The 15,338-nt window shown below is 38.0% G+C and overlaps 1 protein-coding gene across 1 annotated transcript in view; it reads left to right on the top strand.

The window, feature by feature from the left end:
• The window catches only part of ABCB11 (ATP binding cassette subfamily B member 11), a 99,396-nt gene that overhangs the window by 51,977 nt on the left and 32,081 nt on the right, over positions 1 to 15,338 (top strand). The window contains exons 17-18 of the mRNA XM_007945836.1: positions 4,887 to 4,989; positions 12,525 to 12,689. Of these exons, the coding sequence (XP_007944027.1) occupies positions 4,887 to 4,989; positions 12,525 to 12,689 (268 nt within the window). The remainder of the gene's footprint in view (positions 1 to 4,886; positions 4,990 to 12,524; positions 12,690 to 15,338) is intronic.

Genomic DNA, 15,338 nt, shown 5'->3' on the forward strand with positions numbered 1-15,338 from the left:
GAGCATATGTCTATATTCATGAAATTTTTTTTTTTCAGGATTGTTTTTTTCTTAAGTTGGGAGACTATCAGTAGGCACGAACATGATATCCTATCGTTCCACCATTGCCTGTATCCTTCCTAGAACACTTAATTCAAGGCTGTGTTCTGAGTGAAGATTTAGTTACATGAATTGCCTGTTAAAGACGGTTAATTGTTTAGGGAAAAGTGGTTTAAAAGGCTTAAAATAAAATATTCATGTAACAACTCCAAGTTGTTTAGATACAGATTTTTTTTTTTTTCTTAAATAGTCCACAGCGTTTATGTTTAGGGTTTTTATTTTTCCTCCTGAGAACAATCTATTCAGGAAAATTTCAAGAAGTGCTAGTTTTATTGTATTTGGAAAGTAATCAAGCAGTAGTTTCAAGTTACTCTAGAAAGTGAAAACTAAAAATATAATATGCAAAAATTATTAGGCAGTTTTTATAGATAATTGGCCTTATATTTAATTATGCTTTTCTGATTGGGATGAAAAATTACAGTCATAAAGGTCATTAGAATAGCAACCAAAAAACCAACTAACTTCTTAAACACAGAGAGTCACTCGGAATTTCTCTTGATGTCTAGGTTAAAGGTTTAAAAGTAGAGGTCTACCTTGTTGTCATGTCAGTAAAATTAAATATTTTCTTAACTTTTCAGATAAACAACATTCTACCTGTTTAAAGTAGTTTATTTACAGTTTATTATTAAAACCAGATAATCATGTTTGATATAAACAATCCCTACTTGGCTATAATTTCTCACAAATCTTACATTTTGGTTACTAGGATTAAGAAATCCAGAAATAAAATGTACACACAGAAAAGGAGCTATTAACCTCCAACAGAGAAAGATGTATAAATTTGAGCAAGAAGCTCTGTTAAAATTATCTCATTGTGTATGCTGACAGATTTTTGTGCTAAGAGGTGACTAATTGAAATGTTAATTTATATCTTATTTCTTGGGCTTCAGTCTTTCTGATGCCTAAGTCCCTCCTTAGCTATATATTTTAAGTTCAAGAATATTTTAATGGGTAATAGCAACTAATTTCCTAAATAATAATGTTAAGAGAAAAAGGACATTGAACCCTCAAATTAGCTGTTTTTATTTGCAGTAAGTAGAGTTTGCAGCTTCTGAGCAAGGGAGTGGCAGATATTATAGGTTTCTGACAAGGGGTGTGATGGAATTCTTATGCTGATATTTATGGTGCATTAGAGAGGAAACCAGGAGTCCCTGGATGGTGAAAATAGTTAAGCACTAAGCTAATAACTGAAAAGTTGGTGTTTCAAACTCCCCCAGAGCTGCCTTGGAAAAAAAGCCCTACTAATCTGCTTTTGAATGGTCACAGCCATGAAAATTCTATGGAGTACAGTTCTACTCTATAATGCATGGGTTTGTCATGAGTCAGAGTTGACTAGATGGGAAGTGGTAAACTGGTTAAAGGAGGAAGCAGCTGTCAGATAGAGCTCCTGTCTCTCATGCTTATTGCCCACAGGCTTATTGTGACAGCCAATATTATTAGATGTTTGGAATGGTTTTGAGAATGGGGGAAAGAGACTTAAGAAATATGACTAAAGTAATAGAAATCAGAGGCGCCAAGGATATAGGTTTGCTAATGCTCAAAACTGGGAGTGATCAACTATAACTTGAAATCTCCTCCTTTACCACAAATCTTGGCTTGCATTATCCTGGGTTTGCTTCTAGGCCCATGACCTCTGACTTTAAGTATCAGCCCTATTTCACACTCTGCTGTCTCCAGATGACAATGCTCATCCACAAATTGTGGAGAAGACATCCAATATTCATTACCTAACACAAAGAAATGGCTCTACTGCTGTGGAGTTTCAGGCCAGATGGGAAGGAATTGGAAATACCAGAGACCTGTTGGTGGTAGGGAGTGAGGAGGAAGAAAGGTTCCTGTCTAGTCATAATGAGATGTGGCAAGAGTTTGAATGTCCAAAAACAAGGAAGATGGAGGACTTGAGATAAATGCATAGATCAATATAAGGGTATTTACTTTCAAAATGTATTTTTGGAGTATGTCCCAGGTAACAAGACTGAAAATTTTAGTGTTACATCCTAGTTCAGAGGTTTCAATAAAATCTTCCTCCCACAGAGCAGCTGGTGGGTTTGAACTGCCAACCTTCTGGTTAGCAGCCAAATGTCCTTGACCCTTTCTAGGACATTTAATTCAAGGCTGCACTCTGAACAAAGGATTGGTTATACGAATTGCTTTTCCAAGATGATTAATTGTTTAGGGAAAAGTGATTAAAGATGCTTACAATTAAATATTCATATAATTTTATAAGTTTGGAATGTTGAACTTGGGTGACAAGGAGCTACTAACAGAGGAAAGGAACAAATTAGAGTCATTAAGTTGGCATGGACTGCCTTCTCAAGATTTACAGCCTTGGAAGCCCGATGGTGGGGGTCGTTATGAGTCGGAATCAATGCAATGGCAGTGAGTGGGCCTTCTCAAGAAGGCTAGGTGAGCATATCATAGGCAGGCATCCCCTTGATATTTGTTTTAGTTGAATTTCACCTGAATGCAAATAACAGAGACACATAAATTGTTCCATCTAGATTGCACTTGAACGGTTGATTCAGGTCTCTCCTAACATCTTTCTCTTTACATCATATCAGCCCAGATTACTCAAAACTCGCAAATTCACTGCCATAGAGTCATATTCAACTCATAGTGACCCCTCCTCGGGTTTCTGAGGCAGTATCACTAAGGAAATAGATTGCCCAATCTTCCTTCCAAGGAGTGGCTGGTGGGTTTGAACCGCCAGCCTTCTGGTTAGCTGTCAGACATCTTAGGCACTATGCTACCAGAGTTCTTATCAGCCCAGATTAAGCTTTCCAAAACATAGTTTTGATCTGTAATTTCCCTTCAGTATGGATTCTATTATTTAAGATTATTATAGACAACTGAAAGCTTAACCTAACTTGGTTTAACCTTAAAAAGAAAGAAGCAGCTCACATAACTAAATGGTCCAAGGATGCTTTGGCTTCAGGTAAGCCTGGGGTTCCAATATGTGTCCAAGATAGATATAGTTTTTCTTCCTTTCACAGCTCTGTTTTTTTTGGTGTCAGCTTCATTTATCAAGAATTATCTTTCTTTAGTGTTTGCCAGTAGCTCCTAGAGCTCCATACTTTCAGGTTCAACCTAGAGGAGAATGGAAGACTCCTTCTCAGAAATCTCAGGGGAAAAAACAAAAACAAAAATGGAACCAATCATTTCCTATACTTGTCATGTAATTACTCTGCTTTTTCCTGTCTCCTCACTTCTGTCTACACTGTTCTCTCATGCAGAAATACTCTTCCTTCTAGTGTACAAATATCAAAATCCTACCTTAGCTATCTCTTTCACGAAGTCTTTCATGATAACACCTGCCATACATTTCCTTTTACCTTCTGTGGTATTTACTCAACCTCCCTTATAGTACTTACCACATTTATTTCTTACATCAGGGTTAGGCACATGCACTGTTTGTTTATAAGATTTTAAATCTTTGAGGGAAAAGCAAGGAGCCCTGGTGGTGCAGTGTTAAGCACTTGGCTGCAAACTGGAAGGACAGTGGTTTGAATTTACCAATTGCTCCATAGGAGAAAGCTGTGGCAGTCTGCTCCTGTAAAGATTACAGCCTTGGAAACCCTGCGGGGCAATTATACTCTGTCTATAGAGTTACTAGGAGCTCTGGTAGCATAGTGCCTAAGGCACTTGACTGCTAACCAGAAGGATGGTGGTTCAAACCCACCAGCCACTCCTTGGAAGGAAGGTTGGGCAATCTACTTCCATAGTGATACTGCCTCGGCAACCCAAGGAGGGGTCACTATCATAACAACAACAATAGAGTTACTATGAGTCTAAATCCACTTGATGGCAATGGTTTTTGTTTTTTGTGTGTTTTTTTGGAGGGTAAAGTCTATGATTGACCAATATTTGTAACTCATCCTTCCACCACACACACACACACACACACACACAGAGCACCTGACATTGCTTTGCATGTCGTAGGTGTCCAATAAGCCTTTGTTGAATGAATACATGAATGAACATATCAATCTATATTTCAATCAGATATTTGTTAACTAAATACCTCTCTCTGGGGGGTGCTACATCATCTGGAGAAAATCCTCATTAAGGGCCCATTTCCTCTTACAGCTCATTGTATCCAGGTGGTCTCACACTAAAGTAAATATCAGGTATAGACTTAAAAGAGAGACAGAATCAAAACTACAACCTACAACCTGGAGGAAGGTGTATATTAGAGATGATGGACCTTTGTCATGGTGGAAATCAGCAGAATCATGTGGGTTTGGAATGTATTTGAGTCTTGGACTTTTTTCTTTTTGTTGGTAGACTGGTGGACAACTTTCCTCCTCTTCTCTTGCTCCCTCCCTGGCTGCACTCTGAACCAGGGTCCAGCAATTACAAGAGCTTGTCCCCTCCAACCCCAACTTCCTTAGCAATCTACCTGAAGAGCTCTGCCCTAAGGATAGGTTGGAAGAAGCCCTGGTGGTGTGATGGTTAGAGTACTTGGCTGTTACTCAAAATGTTGGCAGTTCGAACTCACCAGCCACTTCTCAGGAGAAAAATGTCAGTCTGCTTCTGTAAACCTTACAGCTTGGCAGGCCTGTGGAGTAGTTCTACTTTGTCAGGTAGGGTTGCTATGACTCAATGGTAATGGGTTTGGTTTTAGGATAGCTCTGTCAAACTTAACCAGGGAGCTTCCTGACCCCGTTGCCATGTGACCTACCACACATTTCTGTTTATTTGACACACATGATGTAAATTTGGAAACCAGTTGAGTTCTATTCCAATCTGCCCACAATCTATAGATTCATCTTTCTGTTTATTTGCAGAGCTTCCATCCGGCAGCGCTCCAACTCTCAGCTTTCTTACCTGGTACATGAACATCCGGTAACTGTTGTAGAACATAAGCCTCCTTATGAAGAAAACAGAAAGGTCAGGCACCAATTGCTTGTGGGGGAATGGAAGAAGCCTCTCCTGGGGACCATTGCATGCCCTTTAAATCTGAAAATACGAGTTTGCTAGGCATATAGCTAATAATGTTTCACCAAGTCAGGCTAAATAGGGGAACCCATGTGGACTTAATGGAAACTCTTAATTTTATAAAATGTTTTAAAAGAAATGTAGATTAGTTAATTGTTACTTTTAAAAATATATGGTAACTAAAACTGGGCTACTAAAGGTAAATTAATAGTTCTTAGAGGAATCATTTTAATAAATACAGTGTAATTATTTGTACTTCGCAGATCATTTGGAAGCTCTGGTAGCATAGTGCCTAAGGCACTTGACTACAAACCAGAAGGCTGGTGGTTCAAACCTACCAGCCACTCCTCAGAAGGAAGAGTGGGCAATCTACTTCCATAGTAATAATGTCTCAGAAACCCAATGGGGGGTCGCTATGAGTCGGATCTGACTTGACAGCAGTGAGTTTGGCTTTTTGGTTTTAGCAGATCATTTGCTTATGGACAAGTGTTTTTTTAAAGTTTTTTTGTTTGTTTTTTAAGATATCTGAAAACACTTTTGTTTTCCTCAAATTTAAAAATCTTCTCTTACATTATAATAACCTTGGCAAAAGTGTTCGTTCAACAAAGGTTCTTCGATAGTTCTAGCCCTTATACAAATTATTACCCATTTTGAATTAACAGAGCCTGATTAGATTTTTTTGACATTTGTTTGCACAAATATATTTCAAAACAACATAAAAAATTAAAGAGATATTAGGAGAATGAACACATATAACAATATAAAGCTTTCTTCATAAGGCTGTAGGCATGTATCCAAAGCTGTTGCAGGTACTAACTTTCACATAAGGTGACCATTTGTCCTCTTGGAAGCCTTCCTGACAACACTTCACTGTACAGCTCTGATACTCTCATTTTGATCCCTATTACCTTTCGTTTGAATCTTCTCATGGCAATTTTCTTATTAAGTCTTATTTTAAATATTTCTTATTTGAATGTTTATCTGATTACCTTACTAAGTTATAAGCTTCTTGAAGTTAATTGCTATATCTTATTTGTGTTTGTGTCAAGTGGGGCACCTAGTGCCTTGCACCTAGCAGGACTTTAAGGATTTAAAATAAACCCAAGTTGCAAGATTTATCAACACATATAAATCAGAGAATATTTTAATGACAGGCACATCCTTAAGCATGATGTAATTTCAAATTGTCTTCAATAAAATTCCAACATAAGAATCCACTTAGGAAACAATTGTATGCATTAGTCCACAATGGGCAAGTTCAGAATAAAGTATGGAACTATATGTGACCTTATGACTATGACAGAGAGATTATTAAGTCTCTCTTTTTATTTTAATATAATAATACTGAATAAGTAGAGGTCTCATTATCTAATAATAATAATTTAAAAAAACAAAAAACAAAAAACCTCACTGCCATCAAGTTGATTCTGCCTTATAGCGACTCCTCCTTGGGTTTCCAAGGCAGTATCTCTATAGAAGTAGATTGCCCAGTCTAATAGTGTGGGTTTAAATAAATTTAATAGAACACTTTTTCTCAAGAGGAGTGGCATGCATCAATGAGAGGAAGCATATTTAGCAAGCACCTTACTGCATCTTGCCATTAAAATTCAATTCCTCTTCTACAAGTAGGTGTTTCATTTATGTCCATGGCACTGCTACTAATGTCTACAATATGTGTTTTGTAAGAATAAGATTTTTACAAAGTTTCAGGGAGAAAGAAAAACACTACACTGAAATTTGAGGCACAACAGCTATCAGTAGTATTCCGTTTTTTAATTTTTTCTTTTCCTTTTCTGGGTATAACTTTGCCAAAGAAAGGAGGGGTGGAGAAAGGATGAAAGGGAGGGGAGAAAGGAGAGAGGGAGGGAGGGAGGACTTGACCTTTTTACAGTTGTTGAAACTGGTAGGTGGTGGATCACAGTCACAGAGGACAATAGGATTCCCTGGAGTTGTGGAGTGGGCATAAAGTTCTCATGATGCAGGAAAAATCTCAGAAGGGAGCCCTTAAATAAAAGGAAACTTAAATAAAGTATGTTGTTGTTATGTGCCATCAAGTCGGCCCTGACTCATAGCAACCCCTCCTTGGGTTTCCGAGGCAGTATCACTACGGAAGTAGGATTGCCCAACCTTCCTTCCGAGGAGTGACTGGTGGGTTTGAACCACCAGCCCTCTGGTTAGCAGGCAAGTGTCTTAGCCACTATGCTACCAGAGCTCCCAAATAAAGTATAGGAATTAATTTTAAAGTGATAAAATATTTCACACAGTATTTTACTCATCAGCATTATGAATTAAAATGGAATAATTAAACTCAAATGTAAACCACTGTAGTTTTAAAACTCTGTCATTTTGTATTCTCTCTAGTCAAGGGAAATGGAAAGGAAGAAAGGGGGCGTGGGGGGAAGGGAAGCCAATGTGATTTTTCCAAACCCCAAGAAGAAAAGATCTGATGCTTATATTAACACTTTTCATTTGTACAATCATTGTAATATAGTCCTTTAGATTTAAATAATTATTTTTTAAAAGGAAATGATGGAATCAAGGTTAATAAAATTTTACTTATGGAATTTCTAATTCCAAATAACATTGCATGAGTAACTGATGCTCAGTTTGGTATTTTATCTTAATACTTCCCTAAATTCTGCAAGTCCAAGCATTGGTCAATTCTTTCTTATTCTCATTTTGAGTGAGAAGCCCTGACCTTACCTTCTGACAACTGGGAAATCTTATGTTGCAATGCAAAAAAGTACAGTTACATAGAGGAATTATCTCCACCTTGTGGTCTCTTATAGTATTGATTCTGAAAATTGAAGAGAGAGGTATCATAAGCCTGTGTTGCAAACTCTAAGTGGGGTGACTCACCCAAGGTCTCATAGTTTTCTGGTGACAAAACTAAGACGATAGCCCATTTCCTCTGGTTCTCCAACCCATGCTCTTGGTTCTCATAAGTGAGGTCAAAGTAAGCTCAGGATCAGGAGAAGCCTGTAAGCTAGAGGCTCTCTAGGTCTCTGATCTAAGCATCACTTTCACTGAAACTAGAAAACAGGGCAGAGTGCAGACTAGATCAAGTCAGGGTCGGTTATCAGAAATCTGAAACTTCATCACAGCCAATTTATCATCTAGGGTTTAGGCACTGGGTAAGAGATAAGGCAGAGACAGGACCCATGGAAATGACTATCAATATTGGCTAATTTGGAGACTTTCTGCTCCTTTATCATATGTACCATTTCTAGGCAAGATATATTAGAAGTTACTCTCAGGCAAGGCCAGTGTAACAAAGTATAGCAAGCAGGACATGGCATTGAAGTAGCAAGTTAAATTTTCATCTGGCCTACACAAAGAGGCCCAAGGAAAGAAACTGGGCAAAACCAGCGTCTAGCACAGAACCATCATATAGGTGCACAAACAGTTTTTAAAATATAGTACGTATTTTTGCCTGTATGACTCATGGGTACAAAAGCTTCATTCATTCTTTCATCCACAAAACACTGACTGCACACCTATTTTGTGGCCAGTGTTGTGTTGGAGATACAAAGATAAATGAGGGCTATTGTCCATCTCCTTCCTAGAGTTGCTGCCAGTACACTTCTTAATATGCTCAACAAATATACATTGTGCAACATGATAGTGCTGTAGTTGAGGTATGATCTCTGCGGTGAGGAAACACATATAAACTTGTATAATTATCTCTGTGAGTTACTGATTTGCTGTTAATTTATCCATCTCCTCTTTATATTAACTTTGTAAAATCAGAGGGGAAAAAAAAACTTTCTTTGCAGAATGACTTTTTGTTTTATATCATTTTATTTTATTTCTCTACTGTTCTTGTACCTATTTAACATAGTTGTTGTTGTTGTTGTTATGTGCCGTCGAGTCAGCCCTGACTCATAGCGACCCCTCCTTGGGTTTCCGTGGCAGTATCACTACGGAAGTAGGATTGCCCAACCTTCCTTCCGAGGAGTGGCTGGTGGGTTTGAAACCGCCAGCCTTCTGGTTAGCAGTCAAGTGCCTTAGCCACTATGCTACCAGAGCTCCCATTTAACATAGTAGAGGAATAAAATAATATTAATAAAATTCTATCATATCTCAATTATTCTGGGATTTTCTAGTTTTGCATCATTCAGATTTGACTGTTGAATGTTTTTTTGGGGGCTTAGACAACAGTTTGCTTTAAAGTCAAATATTTAGTGTAGAGGGACAAAAGAAAATTTTTCAGATTAATTGATTTTGCTTCTTATTAGTTTATCTTTGAATGAGAACTACAGGAAAAAATTACTTTATATTGCTTTCAAATGTCTTAGATGTTATTGCTTAGAGTTAGAAATACCTTGAAGTCAGAATAACAAGGAAAATTTCAACATGCCAGACTGTGGGTGGACCAACCCTAGGGGAGTGTTTCCAGTGAATGTGGAAAATTAATATCCCTGGGGACTCCTTAGCACAGTTTCTACTCTGATACACATGGTGCCTTGTTCTCTAGTGCTGCTATAACAGAAATACCACAAGTGGATGGCTTTAACAAATAGAAATTTATTTTCTCACAGCTTAGGAGGCTAGAAATCCGAATTCATGTCACTCTCCTGTTGTTTTTGTTGTTATTATGTGCCGTTGAGTTGGATGCAACTCATAGTGACACCTCCTTGGGTTTCTGAGGCGGTATCACTACAGAAGTAGATTGCCCAACCTTCCTTCTGGGAAGTGGCTGGTGGGTTTGAACCGCCAGCCTTCTGGTTAGCAGTCAAGTGCCTTAGGCCCTATGCTACCAGAGCTCTCTGGGCTCTGAGGGAAGGTCCTCATCTCCTTATCTTCTGTTTCATAGTTCCTTGGAGATCTCTATGTGCCGTGGCACCAGTCTTCCCCTATCTCTGCTTTGTTTATGTGTTTAATCTCTTTTATATTTCAAAAGAGGTTAACTTAAGATACCCTACACAAATCCTGCCTCATTAACATAACAGAGACAACCCATACCCAAATGGAATTATTACCACAGGCATAGAGGTTAGAATTTAAAACACATATTTTTGGGGGACACAATTCAACCCATAACACATGGAGATGCCAAGTTGGAATTGACTCCACAGCAACTAGTAGTTAATATCACTGGAGAGCAGCCAGAATTCATTGAGTGTTGATACATTTTTAGGAGCTCTGGTGGCTTAGTGCCTAAGGCATTTGACTGCTAACCAGAAGGTTGGCAGTTCACACCCACCAGCCACTCCTCAGAAGGAAGACTGGGCAATCTACTTCTGTAAAGATTTACCATCTTGGAAACACAATGGGAGTCGCTATGGGTTGGAATCGACTGGATGTCAGAGTTTGTTTTTAGTTTAAGGCATTTTTATGAGTTTCTCAGTGTACCCCCAGATGGTACAGCATAGTTGGCACTTTTAAAACATATAATTACAGAATCTTAGACATTTAGCACTGGAAGGAATTTTGGACATGATCTAAGGGTCTCAGAAACTGGTTTTGTTTACTAGTATTACTTAAGGAGTATTTTTCAAAACACAGAGTCACACTTATACTTAAATCATAATTTCTTGTGTTGGAACCCCAAAATACGTATTTTCAATCATCTCCTGTGAATTAGATGACTAGTCTGATCTGGACATCAACTGTCTAGAATTGTGAAGGAGCTGATATTTTATTCTACTTGCAAGGTGACAAGTTAGCCTAGCATAATTTTATGGATGCTGGTGTCGTACCTGAGATCCCTAGGTCAGAGAAAAAGGACTTTATCACTCACAACCATAACAGTAGCCACAGTCCAATATTTGCGCTAGTTCCCTAACTCAACCCCACATTTCCACAAGGTGATGTAAAGAGAGTCAGAAGGGACAAGCAAATGAAGTAGGGCATTTCAAGAGAGTAATCTTGACTTTGAGGAAGCTGAATCTTTTATAATAGACAGTAAGCACATTTGCTCTTTTCTTAAGAGGAAGACACTATCTCTGTCTTGGAAGACTGCTATACAAACATCCTTGAAAAAATAGACAAAGACAGTCAATATCTCTGCTCACAGGACATGAAGAAATGCAAGAGATCGATGGAGAGATATCTCCCCAAAACAACCTGGTCCACTTCCCTCATTTTGAGGATAAAGTAACTAAGACCCAGAGAGGTGAAGTGTTTGGTGATACATTCCATTGATAAGTGTTGGGCCCAGACTGGAAGCTCATTTTTGCTATGCCTGTTCAAGTTATGCCTTCCTAGGCATAGTTTTGCCTCTGACATTGATTGTTTAGAGTTAGTAAGCTGTCAGAGATGAAATATTTGAGCAGAAAGATTGGCAGCATGAGAAAATAGTAATAATGAAGTGCAAATGTGGAGGACAAGCCAAAAAAAAACTTAAAATGGAGAAAATAACAAATTTATCACCAGTCTGAGTAGGCTTCCTTCATTCTATTTGGCTTGCAACTATGATGAAATGGACATGACACTAGGCTTTTATTTAAATTGAAGTGGTAATGTGGTCTTTGATTTTGTAAACAAAGGGAAAGTATTTGAAGTTCCTTGCTGTTGCCTCTAGCTGATATTCAGCTGCCTAACGGATGAATTATGAAAGAGAGCACTAATAGTTTTGTAGTTAATTTGCTATAGCTATTTTTAGTATATTTTAATAGAACAGGCAAAAAAATTCAATGCAAATCTATATAAGCCACCTAAAATCCTTTCTCAAGGAAAGCGGGTAATAAATTTAACAAATTATTGAGTAAGTGAATTGAGGACCAAACACCAATTAATATCTATAGCAGGAGAAAAATGATGATAAAAATGGTGGGGTTCAGGATATAATATTTGTCTTGAAAGGATAAACATTTCCTACTTCCTGACACTTCTGACAATTAAGGAGATCAGAATAGGAAAATATTGACTAATTTTTACTCCTTGTTAAGAAAATGTGAATTTAGAAATCCAAGTGGATTATCATTTCCCTTTGGGCACTAGTTAAGAAAAGCCTTACTGAAAATGTTTATAAGATAACTGTTGACATTACATTATAAATTTTTTAATAATTTTGCCCTGTTTCAAAATAGTGACCTGCCTTAGAACTTAGCCAGTGTCTAGGTTGTAGAGCTTGACATTTATGAAGGATACATCTTGAAAGTTTTATAAATATTCACATGTATAAATATTGCTATGACACAGTTGTTTATTTTTATTATTTATTTTTAATTGGGAGTTATTTTTCTGAACAATGCATCATATTCATTGCTCCCTAAAAGTTAATACATATGTGATTGTGAAATGAGGACTACAAACTCACCTTCAGATAAACAGTCCTCTGGGCTCAGTCTGCATCCCATTCAAAACCAATCCTTGCAAAATTAAAAATCACTGCATTGCATAGATCTTTGAGGTCACACATAACCAATCAAATAAAAACTCTTTAGTCTATGAATGCAAAGGGTCTCTGTGTAATAAAAGAGTGTGTGTAAAATATCTAGGTACATATTTGGATGATTACTGTCACTCTCTTTCCCTCTAAGGGCATGGATATTCCTGTGGAAGAGGAAGTTGAACCTGCTCCAGTCAGGAGGATTCTGAAATTCAATGCTCCCGAGTGGCCCTACATGCTGGTAGGGTCTGTGAGTGCATCTGTCAATGGGACGGTCACACCCCTCTATGCCTTCTTATTCAGTGAGATTCTTGGGGTAAGCAAACAGCTGAGCTAGCTTTATTCTCCTTATTACTTTTGTGTGTCTATCAGTGGATGTTGCCATTTGTGATAGGGCAGTTTTTGTCTTAATGTTAGCGCCCTCTCGTTTCTAAAGTATTAAAAGTTCCTCGGGCCTCTATCTCACAGAACGTTAAGAAGGCAAGGCTGAGCATCCGCATTTGGGCTGGCAAGGCACTCACAGGGTCATCATGCCTATAAGAAAACGATACTCTGACTGCATATTTAGTGCTAGAAGGGGATGTTTACCTATGTGTAAACCAAATCAGAATGCAAAGCAGTTGTGTTGAATAATACAAAACAATTTTGAGGCATTTTGACTTTGCTGAGCAGATGAAGTACAAAGTTTGCCTTATAATAGGTGCCAGTGTGTGATGTGTGATTCTCCCTCTCTTACTGATCGCATGATTGAAATGGGAGGTGGTGAGGAAGAGAGAAAAGGGAGAGAAAAGTAAAACAAGATATGGATTAAAAATAAGCTTATGTCACCCTTTCACTTTCTAGGAGTTTTGATAGGAGCCTTGGTGGTACAATGGTTAAGCACTCAGCTGCTAACTGAAAGGATGGGAGTTTGAACGCACACAGTAGTTCTGTGGGAGAAAGATCTGACCATCTGCTCCCATAAAAATTAAATCAAAAAAACAAACTCACTGTCAATGTGGAAATTGTCATATAGTATCATTAATATCACATGCAAGTAAAATTTTGCTGAAGATAATTGCAAAACAGATGTAGCAGTATATTGACAGCAAGCTTCCAGAAATTCAATCTCGATTCAGAAGAGGACATGGAACAAGGCATAGCTGATGTCAGACAGATCTTGGCTGAGCGCAAAGAATACTAGAAAGATATCTACCTGTGTTTTATTGACTATCCAAAGGCGTTTGACTGTTTGGTCATAACAGGTTATGGATAACATTGCAAAGAATGAGAATTCTAGAACACTTAATTGTGCTCATGAGGAACCTGTACACAGACAAAGGGCTGTCTTTCAAATAGAACAAGGGGATGGTGCATTTAAAATCAGGAAATGTGTGCGGCAAGGTTGTAATCTTTCACCATACTTATTCAATATGTATGCTGAGCAAATAATCTGGGAAGAAGGATTATATAAGCCTTTGGCATGAGGATTGGATGAAGCCTTATTAACAATCTGTGATACACACATGGCACAACCTTGCTTGCTGAAAGTGAAGTTGACTTTAAGCACTTACTGATGAAGATCAAAGTCCTCTGTAGGGATTACATCTTAACATAAAGAAAACAATAAATAAAGAACATAAAGGAAAACAAAAATCCTCACAAGTGTCCCAATAAGCAATATCACGATAAATGGAGAGGAGAAAAGATTGAAGTTGTCAGGGATTTCATTTTACATTTACACCCATGGAAGCAGCAGTCAAGAAATCAGATGTCATATTGCACTGGGAAAATCTACTGCAAAAGATTTCTTTAAAGTTTTAAAGAGGAAATATGTCATCTTGAAGACTAAAGTGGGCCTAACTGAAGCCATGGTATTCTCAATCACCTCATATGCATGTAAAAGCGGGATAATGAATAAGGAAGACCAAAGAAGAGTTGATGGCTTTGAATTGTGGTGTTGGTAAAGAATACTGAAAATATGATGGACTGCCAGAAGAAGGAACAAGTCTGTCGTGGAAGAAATGCAGCTGGAATGCTCCTTAGAAGTGAGAATGGCCAGACTTTGTTTCACCTACTTTGGCCATGTCATCAGATGGAAACAGTTCCCTGGAGAAAGATCATGCTTGGTAAAGTAGAGGTTCAGCGAAAAAGGGGAAGTCCCTCAACAAGATGGAATGACACAGTGGCTGCAATGATGGGCTCAAGCATAGCAAGGACTGTGAGGATGGCATAGGACTAGGCAGTGTTTTGTTCTGTTGCACATAAGGTCACTATGAGTTGGAGCTGAACTGATGGCATCTAACAACAACAACATATAAGGATTTTATGTATAATATTGTTGCCAGTTGCTATACTAGCTCGTTTAAATTTCTAGCTCATTTAAATACCCATCTGACTCAATGGCACATAACAACAACAACAACAATAACTATATGAGGCAGCTATTCTTATTATTTCTATTTTACAAAGAAGCAAATCAAAACACAGAGAACTTAAATTTGCTCAAGATCATACAGCTAGCAGATTGGGGTTCAAATCTAGGCAGTCTGATCCTGTTAGAAGTTCTAGTAGAACCTTATAATTGCAGTATTAGTTACCAAAATGGTATCACGTTTTCTTAGTTGAAATTCACAGATATACACACACAACTTGTGAGGTCAATAAGGAAGGAAATCTAAGACCTAGGAAACCTTATTTAACTTGTCCCAACCAAAAAACTCAAACCTGTTGCTGTTGATGCTGACGCCTGGTGACGTCATGTGTGAGGGTAGAACTGGTCTAAAGGCTTTTCTTGGCTGTAATCTTTTTGGAAGCAGTTCATCAGGCCTTTCTTCATTGGAGGCACTAGGCATGTTGAAACCACCAACTTTCAGGTTAACAGCCAATTACAAACTACCTGGCTTTTCTGAAGCCTAACCTAAAGTATTTGCCAGGACACCACAGTGTCAGAGCTTAGTAAATGATTAAGTTTTTTTTTTTTTTT

Source organism: Orycteropus afer, unplaced genomic scaffold (genome assembly GCF_000298275.1).
Source record: "Orycteropus afer afer isolate SDZICR_OR568_19922 unplaced genomic scaffold, OryAfe1.0 scaffold00001, whole genome shotgun sequence".
Lineage (NCBI taxonomy): Eukaryota > Metazoa > Chordata > Mammalia > Tubulidentata > Orycteropodidae > Orycteropus > Orycteropus afer.